Raw genomic sequence first — 19,731 nt, 5'->3', positions numbered from 1 at the left:
ACGGTCTTTTTAGCAAATCTAAAAAAAATCATCTTAAAACTGAGTAAGTCCTTAAAAGTTAGACCTATTCCAGCTCTCAATTAAGTGGAAACCAACTTCCAAAGATGTTTAACATTTTCCCACTTTCACATTTCGTTATACACAATTCCATGCAACTGTGTTAGGTCACTGAATTAACAGAACCAACAAGAGCAGTTAGTTTACCTTTTCAGTGGGGAAGGAGTTGCACTGAGCTTTCCACATATACACGAGTGGAATTCAAACTGCATTCTGCAGCAGACTTTATAATCAAGTAGAGCAGTGACTCTCAAAATTCCAGACATTAGAATCAACAGGAAGGCTATGGCTATTAAAACACATTGCTGCACTTTCACTCTAAAATTTCTGCTTTACCTAGACAATTATCATCTGGTTTCACTTATTTGTGGAACATAAGGAATAGCATGGAGGACATTAGGAGCAGGAAGGGAAAAATGAAGGTGGGGGCGGAATCAAAGGGGGAGACTAACCATGAGAGACTGTGGACTTGTGGACTCCAGGAAACAAACTGAGGGTTTTAGAGGGGATCGGGGTAGAAGGATGGGTTAGCCCAGTGGTGGGTATTAAGGAGGGCACATATTGCATGGAGCACTGGGTGTTAATACACAAACAATGAATCATGGAACACTACATCAAAAACTAATGATGTACTGTACGGTGATTAACATAACACAATAAAATAAAAAACATATAAATAAATAAAATTTCTGATTTAGGAGGTTTAGGGTGGGGTTTTATGGTTTGCATTGCTAAGAAGTTCCCAAGTGATGCTGAGGACCAGGTGCCATATTTTAAGAACCAGTAACTTCAGAAATTCATGATCTTGGAAATTCACAGTTTTGGAAATAACTTACAAATGTTACAGATCTCATTGCTTTATTCTTTTCTAAAATTATCATTCCTCTACTTAAAGAGTGCTCTTATTAATATGAATGTCTTCAGGAAATAACTCAATGCCAATTTTACCAAGATCAAAAGAGAAGCACAAAATTTAAGACTGACACAAAGAATTAGAATTCTGTATGTATACAAATACAGCAAGTAGGCACTCCGCCCGGCGTTTATAGCCTCACCAAAGCAAGCCATGTCACCTCTCCCTGAATAAATTGTCTAGATTTAAGTGTGTGCCACTGCTGAAAAAGGAAACAATATGGGGGAATAAGTTATTACATATTATGCTAAAAGGCTAAAAAGTTTATTAGCAAATTTCCATCTCTAAATCAAAATACAAAATTAATTTAAGAGATTGTCAGATGATATGACGACCAGGTCTGAAAGGCCTCTAAGCATATTCCACAATGACCACAAAATTATCCATTAAAACAAGTAAAATAGTATTCTACAAGAAATAATTGCAATTTATATAACAATTTAAATTATAAAATTGATTTCACACATCTCATTTTTTAGGATAAATCCACCACAAACTTAAAGCATGGGGCACACAAGCATTCCTACTGTCCATTCTGCTAAGATGAAGACCCTGGGCAACAGTGAGGTTAAAGGTCATCTCTAAGGCCACAGGATTAGCCTCCATGTCTCCTGCTTGTCAGTGCTTTTGTTCTATGACAATCTCCCTCCACCATGCTAAGTTAAAGAGAAGGAACGCTGCCTCCATAACACATAGACCAAGACATGTGATACCAGGCACTACCAACAATCCAGCTGACAAAAGAATATCTGTAAAACTGACCATAAAAGGCACTCCCACCTAATATGAGAAAATTTGAGAAGAAGAAACCAGAATAATTCAATACAATTTTAGGCTAAATTGATTCGATGTGACTGCTTGTTTCCCTTCTCAACCTCCCACTGCAAACACCTAAATGGTTTTCTGGCTTCTACGGACAATCAAGGACCATAATACTACTCCTGTAGTATTATGATTTTTTTGTATGGACTTTAATTTCATTTTAGTTTATACTTTCAAGTGCAATTTTCTTTTGACCCCCTAATTTAAGAACTTGAAACACCAAATGAAGGCATCTTTATGCCAACTATCACCTCAGCACAGTTTTATATTCTATATACACACAGATTTGCTTTCCTCAACCTCTGCTCATACTTAAAACATCTCATCTCTGATATTTTTCCTGTTATTCTATTTGCTCTCCTCTGGAATATTTTATTCACTTTCATAATTTAGAGTATTATTCCCACTTATTACAGTGACTCCAAAATCTAAATCTCCAGCTATGAATAAATGAATTTCAGTTACTGATTTAAAATAGTTGATCAAAAAGGAGAAAAGCTGTGTAAGAGCATGTTTTAAAAATAAGACATAAACATGACTACTACATAAAATGATTAGTGGTAACATAACTGCATTTCATCACAGGCTCTAAAGTGATCAATTTTGTGCTCTATGTGAATACAGTTTCTAAAACACTGTAACAGGAAGATGTTGTAGATTTCTATTAACCAAATCACAAAGCCACACACACAAAAAATCAAACAAATTAACTACTTGTTTTTTGAAAATACTTGTCAAAGCAAATGAATACTCAGTGATGAAAATATCCTATATAAAATATCATAAAATACTAAATTTATTCATAGAATCTGGGGCACCTGGGTGGCTCAGTTGGTTTAGCATCTGACTCTTGATTTCAGCTCAGGTCATGAGATCAACCCCGCAGCATCCCAGCTCTGTGTTGAGCACATGGCCTACTTGAGATTCTCTCTCTCCCACTCCCTCTGCCCCTCCACCCCTGCTCATGCTCTCTCTAAAAATAAATTTTAAAAAATTCATAGAACCTAATGAATCTTGTAAGTTAGAATATTTGAAGAAAAGAGAGATTAAATTCCTTATCCAAAAAGATCGTATTATTAAATGTAAGAGCCAGGATTTAAATACTACTTCAACTAGACTCAGTAAGAATATTCTACTATTCTTTTTATTCAACCATGTTTCAATTTGCATAGATTTGAGAATAAAGGCCATGCATTAAAATTTAAAAGAATTTATAAATTTTATAGCTTTAGTTATGGAAGCTATCATGAATGTTATAATTAGTTACATCCTTTAGAATATGAATTCTGGGGGGGGAAAGGCTCAATTATAAAAAAGTAGATAATACCAGAGATAAAAGAAACTCAATACTATATGATGATTTTGAATGTGCTCATCTTTTAGGCAAACCACCCAGATATTTCTAGAATTAAGAAATCACATTTGCTGTAATACTTTGATAACAAAATTTTTGTAAACTACTTGGTATACAGTGACTTAAAAGTATAGCAATGCAGATAAAAGTAGCATACAAATCCCATGAATGAAAAGCATACATATAAAACCACCAAACTTTAAAAAGCTTCAACCTTCACAAACAAGTGCTTTTTATATAATTCATTTCTCTGCTTGTTCAAACTCATTTTTCACATGTATGTTTCTCAAGATAGTGTTCTGGGTTACACAGACAGCAAAACAGGATTGAAATCCAGAGAAACACACAAGCTGAAGATGAATAAACACAATAGCTCTCTTTTGAAAACCTAATGAACTGGAAATGAACTGTTAAATAACTAAAAAAAGGAAGAAGAAGAAAAGAGCACAGATAATTTTTAAATTTAAAATAAAGTCAACAAAGATCCTTGGTAAACAATGAGATCGAATAAATGTTAGCTCATCACATCATGTAAATTACCTGTTATCATCGTCCCCTCTCAGAGTATTTTTTGACTTCCTGAATTTAGAACATTCCAATATGTAAATATTACTACACTTTATAAAATGATGATTGTTTTAAGTATGTGTAATGATTCAAGAATCGGATGTCGTTCTCCTCTGTCACCTAGTTCTTAAACTAACCAGAAACTGTTCCCTATAAATATAGGCAGGAGCTGGGAATTAGAAACTCAGATCCCCAAACTCACTTCTGTCAGGCTTCCTAAAACCTAGACAAAATTATCTCTTTCTTGTTTCTAAGTTTCCTTACCACAGATTAAATTTATAGACCTCAGTTCTAAAGATGCCACAAAGAATAACCCATGACTTAGATATAATGGAGGAAGTAAAAAACCTCACAGTTAACAATTAAATTTTAGTGGTGTGATATGTACTATGAATATTTTACTGAAATAACAAATATTACATGCCACTGATCCCTACTATTGCCTCACTAAAAGAAAACTTTTCTGCCTTTTCTACCTCATTAGATACTTGGGTCTCAGCAGAGATATGAATTAACCATACCCATGTTTTTAATTTTGGGGATGTTGTCCAAAGGTAAAATAATTTAAACACAAACACTTACATAATGATGCATGTTTTAAAAAGTGATAATGAAATCTAACTCACATTTTTTTATGTGCTGCAACTGCTCTTTCTAAGAATAAAACATTACCATACTGATTCCGATTGGTCAACAAGCCCAATGTCCGCTGTTTGACCTGGGACTAAGAGACACAATACGGGAGGAAACAAGCCTTTCCCTTCATATCAACCAATTTCAGAGGCTGGGCTGTAACCACCCAAATCCTAGTCTCCCCAAATAAACTATTATTGATCATAGTCATTAAGTTATTTAAACTTACTAGATATCTTCCCTCTCAGAGGTAACATGGTATTTGAGTTTAATACTCATTTTGTGCAAAAAAAAAAAACAACCCCAAAACCAAAAACAAAACCTACTTTGTGACTTTAAGGCTCCACTTTTCTTTTTATAACAAAGCAAGGTTTAATCTTAACATTCTAGAATTTGGTAAAAAAGTCTGAAAATAATGTTAAAGACTTTAGGCTTTCAGCCCGTATTTCCAGGACCTAAGTCCACACTGACTTGTCAGATCACAGCTCCATTTGGTCATTTAACTGTCTTCAGGTCTGCACTGATTTAATCCGTCTTGAGAGGCAAAAATGGCCCTTTACCATGTTTAATTACCAACATCAGAAAACATCAATTTTGGATTTGGGGTATTTATTTTCTAAAAAAACACTAAAGACTCTACGGAGAAACCTCGAAGATACGTAATTTCGAGAAGTCTTCCGGGGAAAAAAGTAGGTAACACAGAAGAACAGTGTTACTGTGGAAACTGAATAGAACTTAAACAGCTTTTGGTATTTTAATTAGTCTCTCCTTATTAATATATTGAGGTTATTAATCCTTAAAACGTGTCTACATGTGTCCACTGTGCAGAAATGAATAATAAAGTATCACCTTATTCTGGAATTTTTAACCTATCAAATTTACAAAGGGAGTGATTTTTTTTAAAAAACACTGAGTCTATTTGCACATTCCATCTATGCTGACAAAAATTTTAAAAGTACCAAGATTGCCAGACTGCTGGGAGGTACAAAAGGAGCATCCAACGAAGAAGAAAACAACCAGTGAACCACGAACAAGATAATACCCGTAAAGAGAAGGCAAAGGAGCAGAGATAGCTAACGAATGCAAAGGGGAGTACTGATTTGAGAACAGTAACAGTTGATACTAATTTGTCCTAAAAAGATGTATGTAGCTTTCACATTTGCATCCTTAAATCCTTATACACGTTTCACTGTACGAGCCAGCCAATCAGAGGCCATGTACAAAATTCTACTGCTATAATTCCATAAAATATTTCTCACATCTGTTTATTTATAAATAAAGACTAAGATAACTTATGTAATGAATAACTATAATTGGCTACTAACAGATTATCTGGAAAGAACAAAATATTGACGTCTTACAGTAAGTTCCAGACCTGTATTTTTAAGTACATAATCTAGAATTTCAATTTTTGCATTTTACATTGTCTTTCAGATATAAGTTAGTGAAACTTAGATAATAAATATTTACTGACTGCCTACCATGGGTCAGACATTGCTCTAAGTGCTTAAGATACAGCAGTACACATAATATCCCCAAGGAGTTTCCATTATATTTAGTGAAACAGGCGCAGTACTTTTCAGTACACCAGAAAAACCACAGCATGATAATATAGAAATGAAAAATTTTATGATTAGCTCATCTGCAGCATAAACAGAGTATGAAGTAAAAAATAATTCCCTGATGAGTCTCTTCATTGTCTAGAAGATATACAGTTCAAGAGTTTTCAAGGATTCAACATCCAAAGATTTTCTCAATTAGTTCTTCAGCTCAAACCAAAACCAGTATCTAACAAAACTTCAGATCTTACTTCCCTTGAAAATGCTAAGTATTGCATTAATAATATTGAATAGGTACATTTCTAAAGGGTTTCCCATACTCTATATGTCACAGTTGCTGAGACACTATTAGAACTATTAGAGAACGGAAATCTTTTTCTCCCTCTTTTTCCTTTTTGTGAATGTGGCACCCACACCGTTTAGAATAAAGTGCAATATCGAATTACGAAGAAATTGCTTCTTACTTTACCATAACTGAAAAATACCTAAATCTTGTTCAAGTACTTCAAAGTTATATTTCACAATGTTTTGACTAATTAGAAATGGATAGATACTATTGTACTTAAACTAGAAGTGCTCTTTTCAGACTGTCAGAGCAATAAGGTCACGGCTCCAGAGTTTAAGAAGATCCACCCAACCTGGATTATTTAAACTCGCAATAAATAGATGTATTTTCTTGGAAAAATATCTATTGTTACAGTAAAACTTGAGTTTCCTTTCTAACAAGATTGTATGATTACTCGTTTATATTGTTCTTTCCGCAGGAATTCACACACCCCCTGTTTGCATCCTGTTATTCACTTAGAGCTTCCCTTCACTTCGCTATACTGTTTCCCTCATAGTGGGAGACTGGTTTAACTACACATAAAAATCCTCATCAGTCAACATGCTCCAAGTCTCTTTGTTTGCACCACTTAGTATATGTTCAGGTCTTAGGAATTATCTTGAAAAACTTATTGTCTTTGTCCTTACAAACTACTACACTGCCTTCCTAGATCATGGAGGTCTGGAGAAGACTATGGGATCTTTTCTACTGATTATTTCCCTCACCTTCCACCTAATTCTGTACCTGTACTGAAAAACCTAAGAAACTACTTAGGGTATGCACTCCACTGAAACCTAAGCAAACACATTTACAGTCTTCCCAAAATTTTATACATTTCAGTTTGTCTTTCTGAAGGCAAAGAAAAAAAATTTTAAGTAATTCAGACATAATCAAAACCAAGTTAAATCAGTGCCTCAGACTCACCTAGGATGCATACGAAAAATACAGATTCCCTGGTTCTACATAGGAACTACACAGAATCAGCATAAGAGGAACATGCCCTAGAATCTGCTAAGTTTTAATAGGCTTTCCATGTTATTCTCATACATAATGAAGTTAAAATATCAGTAATGCAAAGGACCTAAAATTAAAGGTAATATAATTGATGAAGGAATGACACACACACAAATAGGGTAATAAGATCCTTCTGTTAAATACACTGAACCAGAATAAAAAATAAACTCATTAATGAAAAGTTAAGGAAATAATTTTTAACACCTAAGAACTCCATAACGAGCCCTGCTAAGCTATTGCATTCTTTATAAGGTAGGCTTAAAATGTCCTTTACTTGAGGTACTGAACAAGACAGACATGTCTAACCATGAAAAAAATATACACACATATATATGCATATATATATAAATTTATACATTAAATACGCATATATTAAGTAGCACACATGCACACGTGCGCGCATGAGCACACACACACACACACACACACACTGCCTAGAAAACAGTAATGATTTTAATATGTAAATGGCAGCTGGCTACTCGTTAAGTGCTTCAATCCTGATCCATCACTTTTAAACAGAGCACAAAAAATACATTTTTTTTCACTTTTTAACATTTATAGTTTCATTTCCCATTACAGAGGAGCAGAAAAAGAAAAGGGCAAAATGACTAACATCAATTCATCTTTACCAGAGTCAAGGAATAACATCTCTCTGGCTTCTAGGCTATAAAATCTCTAAGGGCAGGGACCACATCCTACATGTCATGGAACCCCTCCACCCAAAGATCAAGCCATGAGCACCGCATGTGAACAAATGCTGAGGGTTAGGATAGCATTCCACAAAGCCAGGAGTGCCTCGAGGTTACAGTCTACAATAGGGGCTCCCAAACTGCCACATGCATCTAACCCCACCACTTGATCAGAGTTTGACTCTGCAGGTCTAGGGTGGTGCCCAAGACCTGGCATTTCTAATAAGTTCCCAGGTGACACTACTGCTGCTTGTTTGGGATGGCACTTTGAGAGCCACAGATCAGGGGAAAGTCTTCAGGACTCCACTATATAAATGATACCTAGAAAAGAGAAGTAACTGTCATATGGTTCAGAAAAACAACATAGGGCATCTAGAAACCAGGGTTCTAGTCCCAGCACTATCACAAAATGACTATTTAGTTGATAAACATACACATGCACACCACTGAATACCACATAATCCATCTCCAAGACGAAGGATCTGGTGTAGATGAAAACGGAAAACTCAAAGACTTGATAGGTCAGAAAAAATTTAAGTGTCACTATAAACCCTGAACCACATAATCTTCCCTGAAAGGATCATCCTCATATCAATGTATATTGCCCAAACCACAACTGTTAAACAACATGGCTTTGACCCAAGATAAAGAACATACACAGCAAGCAAAGGAAAAAAATGTCCAGACTAAGCACTCAAACCATTTAAATATAAACCTAAAGGGAAATAACTGCTTTGCAATATTCTAAACACTAATTATAAATTCAAGCATCTGTAAATGTGTCTAGGGCAGCAGTAGCAGCAGCATCTGAGAGCTTGTTAGAAATGCAAAATTTCTGGCTACCACCAGAAATTACCTACAGAATTAGAACTTTCATCTTAACAAGATCCCTATGTGATTTGTAAGCACATTAAAGTTTGAGAAGCCCTGACAGGCCACTGAGATTTCTACCATTAATTCTTTACTGCTGTTTGTAAAATAACATGATATATTTAAAAGACTGAACATTTCCTGAAAAAAAAAAAAATCTATGTCTTACTTATAAACAGATAAAAGGAGAAACTGAGGAATTATTTTACACGAGAAGATACATTGAAATATTACCTTCAAACAAAAACTTCCATTTAAAATACTATGAAATAACATATGGTTAAAAGGTAACCACCTAGCTCAAATCACTAACTTCAGGGCTGAGTAAAATGAGGTATAGGGAAGCTAAGTGGTTTGATTAAAATCGAATAGTCTGTCATTGGCACAATGGAGAGTGAAATCCAATTCTACTTACTCCTATAATAACATATTCTTTCTGGTGGAAAAAAATTTAAGGACATTTTCCTGGAGTAAATTACACAGTTAACATAAAGTAGAAGTGTACCTAATTTTTAAATGAAATATCTACACAAAACATATTGAAGGAAATCAGCAAAAATATGTCATAGTATATGTGTTTTGGTCCATTAAAAAAAAAAAAGAAAGAAACTTTCAAAATTTGAATTGGAAGAAAGAGAACTGGAATCTGATGAATTAATAGGGGCATAACATTCAAACACACGATTTTCAAATGTGACACCACATGTCATTTAAGTGGCAGCATCTTTTTGATGAATGAATCTGGAACACTTATTTTTAGAAATACTAAAAGTTTGGCTTTGTTACTTAAATTTTTACCAGACATTAATGAACAAAACTTCTTACCATCAAAGAAGCTCTTGGCTCTTAGGTAACTGACACTAAGCCTGAGAACTGAAAGTTTGTCCAGCTTATTAATAACATCTTGGGGAAAAGGCAGCAGACTGGCCAAACGGTCCAACTCCGTATTAAGTCGGTCTCTATGTCGCTTGGAAGGATTTGACTTGATTCCTTCAGCTGGGATTGGCTTGACACTGAAAAACAAACAAAATACCACAAAATACTTTAAACTACATAGAGCAAAAATTTCTGTTGTATTATAGCTCCTAAATATTTCTTTAATAAAACAAACACCTAAAATCTACTTCAAGTTAACATAAATCCTCTCAAAATACTCCTTTCGTATCTTAATTAAGAAAAACAAGGGAGTGGGTAAAATTCCTCATAATGTTTTATTAAAAGCTTATGGACCCATCTTAAGAAAATGCTGAGTACATCTTATGTACCTCATACTTCCTCTACTTCATACATTTGTGGTATCATGATTCCCAATAACAAATCCTAATGGATTTTTCTTCAAACCCAGCCATTGTTATGGAAAGAAAAAAAAAGAAATCTGTAATAAATTATGTGAAAATTACGCTTCTTTTGCTATCTTCTACAAGAAGCATCTTGGAACAATTTATGATGTAGATAGATAAGAGCTACCCTAAATAAGAAGCTTATCTTTATCACCCCCAACTTCCTTTATTTAACACTTTCACCTGTCAGTGACAAGTATTCGAAGCCCTCTGGTACCTCCAGATGGTCGTCCAGCATCTAATGGGGTCCTCTAACATTTAAAAAAAAAAAAAAATTGACTTTGTTTATTTATACTCATTGATCAACAGATATCAGATGTTAACTGTGATTACTAGCAAATTTTGCTTTTAGGACCAGTCAATAATTCCAAATAAATATTAGCTTTCATAGTTAATATCTCAATTAGAAAATTCAATGAAACTCCAACACTTAGCATGTTTTTCATAAGAGAGAAAAGATATTTATGGTTAGCAGTAGAACTTGAGCTTAGAAATGAGAACCTGGGTAACTTCACACAAAGGGCTTAGTCAGGTTTTCACAGCAGATATCCACTATTTAAAGTGAATTTACAGATCATCAGACATCCATACTGAAATACAGAGAAGATATTATAAAGCAAAGTAGATCATGCTTCTGCACCTTTCCATTTGCCATAAAATAAAAACTTATGCAGGGTATTCTTACAACAAAGACTCCCCCACCCCAGTTTTTATTGAGAAAACAAAGACATTTTCAACAATTCAAATTATAGTATCTTAAAAATAGAAACTGGCTTGAATATAGTGCTATTAATTTGATTTAATCACAAATATTTCTAGATACTTTGTTTTCAATGTCATATATGGTGAATACTTTATATATAAATTAACAAGTCAATATAAAATTTAAATGTTTTAATATTGTCCCTAACAAATAATTTCTAGAACTTGTCTGTTTCTATTTCTATTATAGTTTATGTTATTTCTTCAAAAATAAGAGTTAATAAATTGATAAAGTATATGGCATAAATACAAAATAAATCAGGTACTTTCTGCAGACTGTATAACTGCATACTTAACGGAAATTGGTGACTATTTCTCTAGGTGTTTTCCCCTAATCATACTACATTTATACTCAAATTCAAGTTATCTTAAACTTCTTCAATTAATTTCAACTGAATTCCAAATGTTACCTATAATGCATGCTGACCTCACTGAGTAATTCTCTACTGATTAATCACTTCTTAATACAAATATTTCCTTGTACTTATCATGTCCTGGGTAGTCTAGGAAGACATTCTCCTACATATTCAAAAATTATGATAGGAGCAAAGTATGTGAGCAAAGGTTTAAAAAAGATTTTTATAGACAAGGTAATATCTGAGATGGGCCTTTAAAGATGAAAGAGGTTTCAGGAGGAGGCAGGACTGAGAAACAATGAACTGTGATAAGTCCCCTGTGTGGAGTGTGAAGCCCAGAGAGCAAGAGAGAGGAGAAGGGGGAAGCTAGTTAGGCCACATTCTTGCAACAGTGACTGCCTACCATGGGCCAATCACAGACGACTCAGCAGTGAACAATGCATACTAAAGTTCCTGTTCTCATGAAGCTTACATTTCAGTGGAAGACACAAATAAATAAATGAATGAACAAACATAAGACTTTGGGGGCTGGTAAGTGTTAAGAAGAAAAATAATAAGCAAGAGAAGGAATTAAGGAATGACAAGGGTGCTGGTTTTGAAAGCTGGGAAGGGTCTCTGGTGTTCTGCTGCAGCACTGACATAGCTACGGCCAAAGAATGAGCCCTGTGGGTGTCTGATGAAAAAATGCTGAAGACAGAGCAAACAGCAAATTTCCACCCAGAAATGGTATAAAGTTAGACTTTGGTATCTAGGACTCATCTTTCAGCTGGGATTTACATGACCAGTCTTGTATTTTACTAAGCTGACTCTGGTTATGGGGAGGACGAAATGCAGGGCAGCTCTCACTGAAACTAGCACCGCTTTCTGAAATACAAATCCATGTCACTCCTGGATTCAAACCCATCACTGGCTCTGCACAGTCCATGTTCCTTAGCCTAGCAAAAAAAAAAAAGGCTTCTGGATCTTTTACGGTCCTCTAACTATCATCTGGCCTCATTCCTCCAACCAACTCCTTTCCTGTCCATTATACGCCAGAGAGAAGAAATTACTTTGTTACCAATATATACTTTGGTGCTTCCTACATGCTACTCTCCAGAATCCTCCTGTTCTCTTCCATCAGCTTCAAAGCCCTGCTCAATTCGATCACTTTTGTGAAGTCCTCCCTGCCCTCCTCACAACACATCCTTCCTGTACTACTTCTGTACCTTAGGCATAAGATGCAAATGTCTTATTCCATTAAGGAATATCCTGTGCAGATAGCATTTCCAATAAGCTGAAACTGAAATCCTGCACTCCTGGTAGCTTTCCAGCAATGATTATAAAACATCAGGGAGAACACAGTAACAAACCTCGAGGCAAGACAAACTGATAGGACACAGAGAAGAAAAAGAGCACTCAAGATATTCCTCCATGTGGTACTGCTGCCTATCTCGTGCTGGCTCCAACCTCCAACTTCAACCCTGAGCCAGGGCAAAACACTTCTTTGCAAGATGTCAAACTACCCACAGCTCCCGTGTGTTATTATGCACATTATGGAAGGTTTAGCATGCGATCAAATTTCCTAAGTTACATAACCGGTGTTACATATACTTGTTTGTTGTTCTTATTACTATGTAGCTTTTATCATTTTTGTATCTCTGTTGCTCAGCACAGTACTTGACATAGACTGAACTTTCAATTAATGTCTGCTGATCAGAAGCATCCAGAAAAAAAGTAATCAGAGCCTCACAAAGGCAGTGACAGTACACATAGTAAGGCCTGGCATGAAACATTTAAACATAGCACTTTGTGCCCACCATGAAGTTTGCTATATACCAAGACACAAACGTTTGCTGATGGGGCACAGAAAGTATGGAAGAGGAAAACAATGAATGAGGGAGAGGTTGCTAATTACTGAAATTTGTAGCTTGAGGTAATAACTATATTCCTAAGGGATGGTACACCAAAGAAAAAGAGACTTGAGGACAGACCTAGATGATACTAAATTCAGGTATAAGGTTGAGGATGAGGCACAGGCAAAGACAACAGAGGATGAATTATAAGAAGATGGGAAAAGATCCAGGGCAGAATATTTTAAAAGTTACACAATAAAATCAAATGTACAGAAAAATGAAGTAAGGTCAGAGCTGAGAAGTATCCAGAGGGCATGGCATTTCAAATACACTGTTGTAAAAGCTAAAGTAACAGACATGACATGCTTTTTCACTGATTTTGTAAGAAATATTCAGAACTATTTTGTGAAGCTATTTCATCCTTATCTATACATTTTAAAGATGCATATAATAAATTATAGAGAGTAAACTTACATCCATTACACTTGACTTTGGTTACACTAGTATTTTTACTTTTGTTACTGCCTTTAAATCTATGCCAAAATACACTGCCAAGCATCTATCTAAATAAAAAACCACATTTGAAATACAAACAAACATCCCTGTAAGATTAGATTTGAAAGATCTGAAGTAGATATCTCTTGAAATAGAGACCACTGATGTTGATATAGCAAAGGAGCTATTTATTATATTTTTTTAAACTTTACCTCAGAAACCTTGTCCCAACCTGCAAATCAGAACTGTTGTGAAATCAAGACTCTAGGTGACTGCCTGCCGTGCTTCTGTTTTAAAGCCCTGTGTGCTGTTAGTACTGCTGTTAACAAGCTCAACAGCATATCCAAGGCCAGTTTGAGGGCCATCTTTAAAGCCTTTTTCATATCCCAGTGTAGAATGTCTTAGGGGCATCTCTAGTGCCCAGTGCAGAAAGCAAAGTTAAAATTTTAACCCAGTTTAGTCATAAAAATTACCATAACTATAAATGTTTGTTTTTATACATTTATCATAAAACCTCAAATGACATGCAAAGATATAGTTTCAGTAATCCTTTGAGATTAAAGCAACATTTTCTAATAGAGATTACCTACTGCAGTACTGAGTCTGCTCTATCAGCATTTTCCTCTCAGTGATTTAATCTACTCCCAAATGTTTTATTCCACATACTAATAAATTGTTTGTCTTTACTTCCAGTGTCTCTCATTCATATTTTCCAGAACTTGGGCACCCCCTTCTCTCCATGTGATATGGTACTACTCTTCACTCAAGCCAACAGCCAATTGAAATATTCTTCAGTAAATCTCTTTCCCTAGTGACTATACTCAAGCCATTCATTCATCATTTCCACCCCATGGCTTCAGTGTGCACTTATTTATCTCTGAATGTAAATGCTGAACGTGTAATGTCTTAAATTATATGATTAATGTAATGTTGGAGAAGTGATCTTTAACACAAATGAAGTAAAATTTCATTGGCAAGCTGAATACAGGTGAATATTTTACTTCCCTAGATGGGGAGAAAAACATCTATAAAAACTTTGGAGAATTCTAGCTGGAAGCCACTTTTAATGAGTCAGATTTCTTCAGTTACTCTCTTGCTGTCACTCTATAGCTGTGATAAGTCCTTTCTTCTGAGGCAAGAGGCAATAACGTAAAAATACTTTACAGTCTCTCTAGGACTTTATAGGTGAAAACCAGACCATGAAATATGCCCTAGAAAGCACGGTTACTCCCAAAATCCTGGAAAAAGTTACTGAAAATATTGCTCTTTACCTCTTCTTATGTTAATATACTTTAAAAAAAAAAATTTCCATTGGAACACACATAAAATATATCTACCATACCTAAAGCACTAAAACAAAAATTGTAAGTGGTCAGTTGTTAAGTTAGTAAACAATGCTCAAATACCATTGTGCATGATACTAGGAAGCTCTTGTTGCCACAAGGACAAATAAAAGACTGACCTAACCTTAAAGAATTTATCTTTTTTACTAGGAGGAGATGCATTGTAATAAGGCAAAATCAAACACAATGTATCATACAATAATCCAGTTGCCAGGAAAGTGATGCCCAAGAGTTGAGAAAAGTAAGAGCAGGTAGAGTAATGAGGGCAGGTTTCATGAAGATGTGACATGTAAATCAGATCTTAAAAGACAGGTAACTCACTTCCAGCTTCATAACCGAAGAGCATATAGCCCTTCTATAAGGTCTACAAAGACCCTTCTCTTCAAACAAGTCATGCCAGACAAGGAAAACATGAGACAGAAACAATAAACCTAACAGAGAACTAAACCCAGATATTAATAAGAAGATGAAAAATAGTTAGAAACAAAATCAATGATAACATAGAACAGGAGGGAGGAAAATGTAATCATAGCATATTAGCTCAGCAGTAAACAATATTTACAGTTAAAAAATAATGAAGCATCAAAAGTGTATTTAATCTAAAGTAGTGATAAAGTCATATTGGGAGGGTGAAGAAAGATGAGGGCAAAGGAGAAATGAAAGAACACTAATAACTATCACAATAAAAGATCAACAGATAATACCTGATATGCTAAAAAGAAGAAAGCATTATACACAATTTACTGACTTTTTTTTTAAATTTACTGACTTTCTTAACCGTGCATGTGTTAATAGGAATACACTGCCAAAAAAAATTCAATCAAAAAAAGGGGGGAAAGCCAACAAACAACTGAAAAATATAAGACAAAGCAAAGCAATATGTAAAGGATACCTCAAGAAGAAAAATCTCCACTTATACTATCACTAACTACTATGACTACAACATACCACACATATACACATTTACATTCCCAACATTTATGTTCAATTACCTACCCCTCCTATCTTTTTTGCCTATGAAATTGGCAAACCACATTTTAAAGCAAAAATGCAAGGGCACAGACACTCTCACATATAACCAACAGGAACAAATTTTCTGTAGAGTAATTTGACATTATGTTTCAGAGCACATTTGGTGCCACCTTGAACGTATACATATAAAACTTTGAACTTCCAAATTCCACTTACAGGAATTTTTCGTAAGGAAACAACTAAGATTTGCCTGAAATTCATGTATCTCAGGAGTATTCTCTGAAATACTAAAGTATTAAAAGGATGGAAATAACAGAATTTACTCCCAAAAGAAAAACAGTTAAGTTATGGAATATTCACATGATGGAATACTATACAGCCACTGAAAACAGTATTTTTTTTTAAAGATTTATTTATTTATTTGACAGACAGAGATCACAAGTAGGCAGAGAGGCAGGCAGAGAGAGAGGAGGAAGCAGGCTCCCTGCTGAGCAGAGAGCCCGATATGGGGCTCGATCCCAGGACCCTGAGATCATGACCTGAGCCAAAGGCAGAGGCTTTAACCCACTGAGCCACCCAGGTGCCCCTGAAAACAGTATTTTAAAGGGAGGGAGGGAGGTAGTAAATTATGAAGATTGTAGGAAAAGACTAAGAGGAAAGAGCATGAGTGCAAGTGTGGAGTTAAACAAAAGTCTGGGAAATGGTAAGTCATTTATTTCAGAACACTAAGTATGTAAGGAGAAACACTGGACATTCAGGAAATCCCTAATATACAGGTGTGCCCTATGTATCACTAAACTTATTCACATGAGCAATACTGTGAAGTTGGTAATAACATAAGCTTTGGAGCCATAAAACCTGAAATCTGATATTCAAACTCAGGTTTTTTCATTTACTACCTGACAATGCTGAATCTGAACCTCAGATTTCCATCTATAAAACAAATAATAATACCTTTCATACTACCATTTTAAAATAAAATGTATATAAAGCACCTTGCACACAAATATCACAGTAAGTCCTAACAAACAGTAGCTTTTTGATAATTAAACCACTGTGCAAAAAAATCCATTTTCAAAGAAGTGTGGAAGTAGAAATGTACTACTGTTAGAGATTTGCATGGTATTGATTTCTAAGTACTTGTCCTAATTACATACATGCTAAGCACATACTATGTAAGTTTATTTGTCAGGGGAGTAGCACCTTTCAGCCTAACCATAACTGAGAACATAATCATATACTGCCTCTTACAGGAGAACTGATTGTTCTGTGATAACGTAAGCTGAAATCTTTAAAGAATAGACTTTTACATTTCCGTTTCATTTATATCATTAACAACCTTTACAGTTTATAACAAGCTTTTGTTCTGTTAAGTTTAGTTGTGAAAGTGGCAGTGTAGGTGCTGACTGTCCTGCTCTATTGGTCAATCACTTGCTCAGATCTACGAAAGCAAGGAAACTAGACCTCATTCTTTAACTTAGACCTAAAGCTCCTTCAATTTATTTCTCACTTTTCCCTCTATTTGCCATTTATTTTCCACAAATGCTGATAACTGAACACTTTCACTTACTCGTTTCACAGTTCCAATATGTAAGAGTCTCTACAGTCACTATGTACAAACTAAGTTAAACCATCTGAGAGAAAAATGATGGTGAAGCAATAATTACGTAATTCAAAAGACTTATCTTTTTATTTTAAAAGCTATTTAGAATGGAATCATAGTACATTTATATAAAACATTTTTAGTAAAACAATACATAATTTTATTCTACTATTATATAAATGAGGCTCATTGGACTTAAATAGAATAGCAATTTAGCAAATATTGCAAGAAAGACCATTCTTTTGTATTATATAACATTATTATTATGTTAATAAAGGAAAAAGGATCATCTAAGACTAAGAAGTTATTACCAGTTCTGACATTTCATGATGGCTATTTTGACCATTACTGTGATTATCATTTTTCAGCATAGATAGTATTTACTCAACACCTATTATTTACCAATGATCAGTAATACCTTTCTAGAATTACAGTAAATTGAAGTTCCACTAAAACTTTCTCTGTAGTAATAAAATTTTTAAAACTATAAAAATATATAAAGTTATTATTAAGAAAAAAGATTCTGTTTAACTCAATAGTGTGCTTTTAACCTATTTTGATGAGACAAATTAAGAAAGTTAACTAAGCAAAGTAAGCAAATGAAAATACTTTCACCTCCAAAGAAAATAAAACAGGAAAAAATTTAAGTTAAAAAAAAAAAAACAAAAAACCTGTCTGCCTTCCAAACAGGGTTATTACATATAGAGAGCAACACTTTAAGGAAAGTTACAAAAGAATCCATTGCTAAGGGTATCTTTTGAAAATTCCTTTAGGAATATGGGTCTGGTGCAAGCTTGGTTCATATGCTTTAATTTCCTAATTTAATTACTCCAAAAAGAAAGGAAACATTTACTGAGCATCTACTATGTACAAGATACTTTAGTGGGATTAAATTGAACACATAGAAGTTGTATTTCCTACCAATTAGATAATTTTCAATGTGAGATTTGCCACTAGAGGGAGTTTATCTTGTTTGATAAATTCAACTGAAGATGGACTGGAAGAACTTTAGGTTAAAGTTACCACCTACTTGATTCCAAAATTTTATGGAACTGTATATTAAAATGGCTGTCTAAGTAACAGTCCTATAATTATAATAGCACATTTTTTCATTAAAATAAAATGACTCTCACTTAAGGGATTAAAATTAAATAGATCTCAATAGCATTTTCAGCTCAGACTGGATCTATTTTTCTGACACTGTTGGCCTATTTAAGTCCTCATTAGCTAAAAACTAGTAACTAAAAATTCATATTAAATTTAATACCAGGTTTAATGGCCACATTCCTAAAATGAACTTTGATTAACTGCCTTCTAGAGTGAACCATTTTTCATTCAGGTAAAAAGTTATAAGCAATTTCACCTGATTCTGTAAATGCCAGTAGTAGGCTTTTCTTAGGAAGCAATGTAGTGACATTTTGAGGTATTTATATGACTAGAAGCAATGCATGGTGCTCAACAAAGATCTGATAAACATCTATACTAACTAAAATAAGATGAAGGTGAATGTGGAAAATGCTTTAATTACACTGTATTATGAGAGATTATTAAATACAAATATATTAAAAGGTTTTAGGAAGTCTATTAAAATGTTAAGATAAAATAATGAAAGGTACATCTTATACAAATAAAAAATGTAACATATTTAAAGGGAAGATCTTTAATAGAATGTTAATTAAAGCCAAAGTTGTTAAACTTTATAATGAATACAATACTAAGGCGTTTGATTTTTTTTAAGGGTCATGCAGATACTTTGTTACAACAATGACTGAAACCTAAAAATTCACCACTGAGATGTTCAAGTTTTCTAATCATACACATAAAACCCATGATGTCTCTATTTTATATTATGCTAAGTGTACTACTGTATTAATAAATACATAGAACAGGCATTTGGGATACCTCTCAATTTTAAATAACCATCGAGGACAAGGTTAAGTTAGGTGAATACATTTTTATATAAGAAACCACTCCACAAAATGCATGTCACAGAACTGCCAAGACACAAAACTGCTGACTAGGCAGTACTCCTAATGTCAGCCCCACTGCAGGATAAGACTTCGAATTTTAATCAGTATATTTATAGGTTAATGTCCTCTGTTAATGCCAACCCTAAATCTGAAGAACTATGATAACTGAAATTCTAAAAGGAAATTAAAACTCCAGAATAATGACACATAATGAAAAATCCAGTTACTGGTTCCAAATCAAAATTTTAAACTGTT

At 34.3% G+C, this 19,731-nt stretch overlaps 1 protein-coding gene across 1 annotated transcript in view; it reads right to left on the bottom strand.

Moving 5' to 3' along the window:
• The window catches only part of AHR (aryl hydrocarbon receptor), a 51,118-nt gene that overhangs the window by 29,628 nt on the left and 1,759 nt on the right, over positions 1 to 19,731 (bottom strand). The window contains exon 2 of the mRNA XM_080817989.1: positions 9,629 to 9,816. Within this exon, the coding sequence (XP_080674115.1) occupies positions 9,629 to 9,816 (188 nt within the window). The remainder of the gene's footprint in view (positions 1 to 9,628; positions 9,817 to 19,731) is intronic.

Source organism: Martes martes, assembly GCF_963455335.1.
Source record: "Martes martes genome assembly, chromosome: 11".
NCBI classification, from domain to species: Eukaryota; Metazoa; Chordata; class Mammalia; order Carnivora; family Mustelidae; genus Martes; species Martes martes.
Note: the sequence above shows the minus strand (reverse complement) of the source record. Positions and strands in the feature narration are given on the sequence as shown.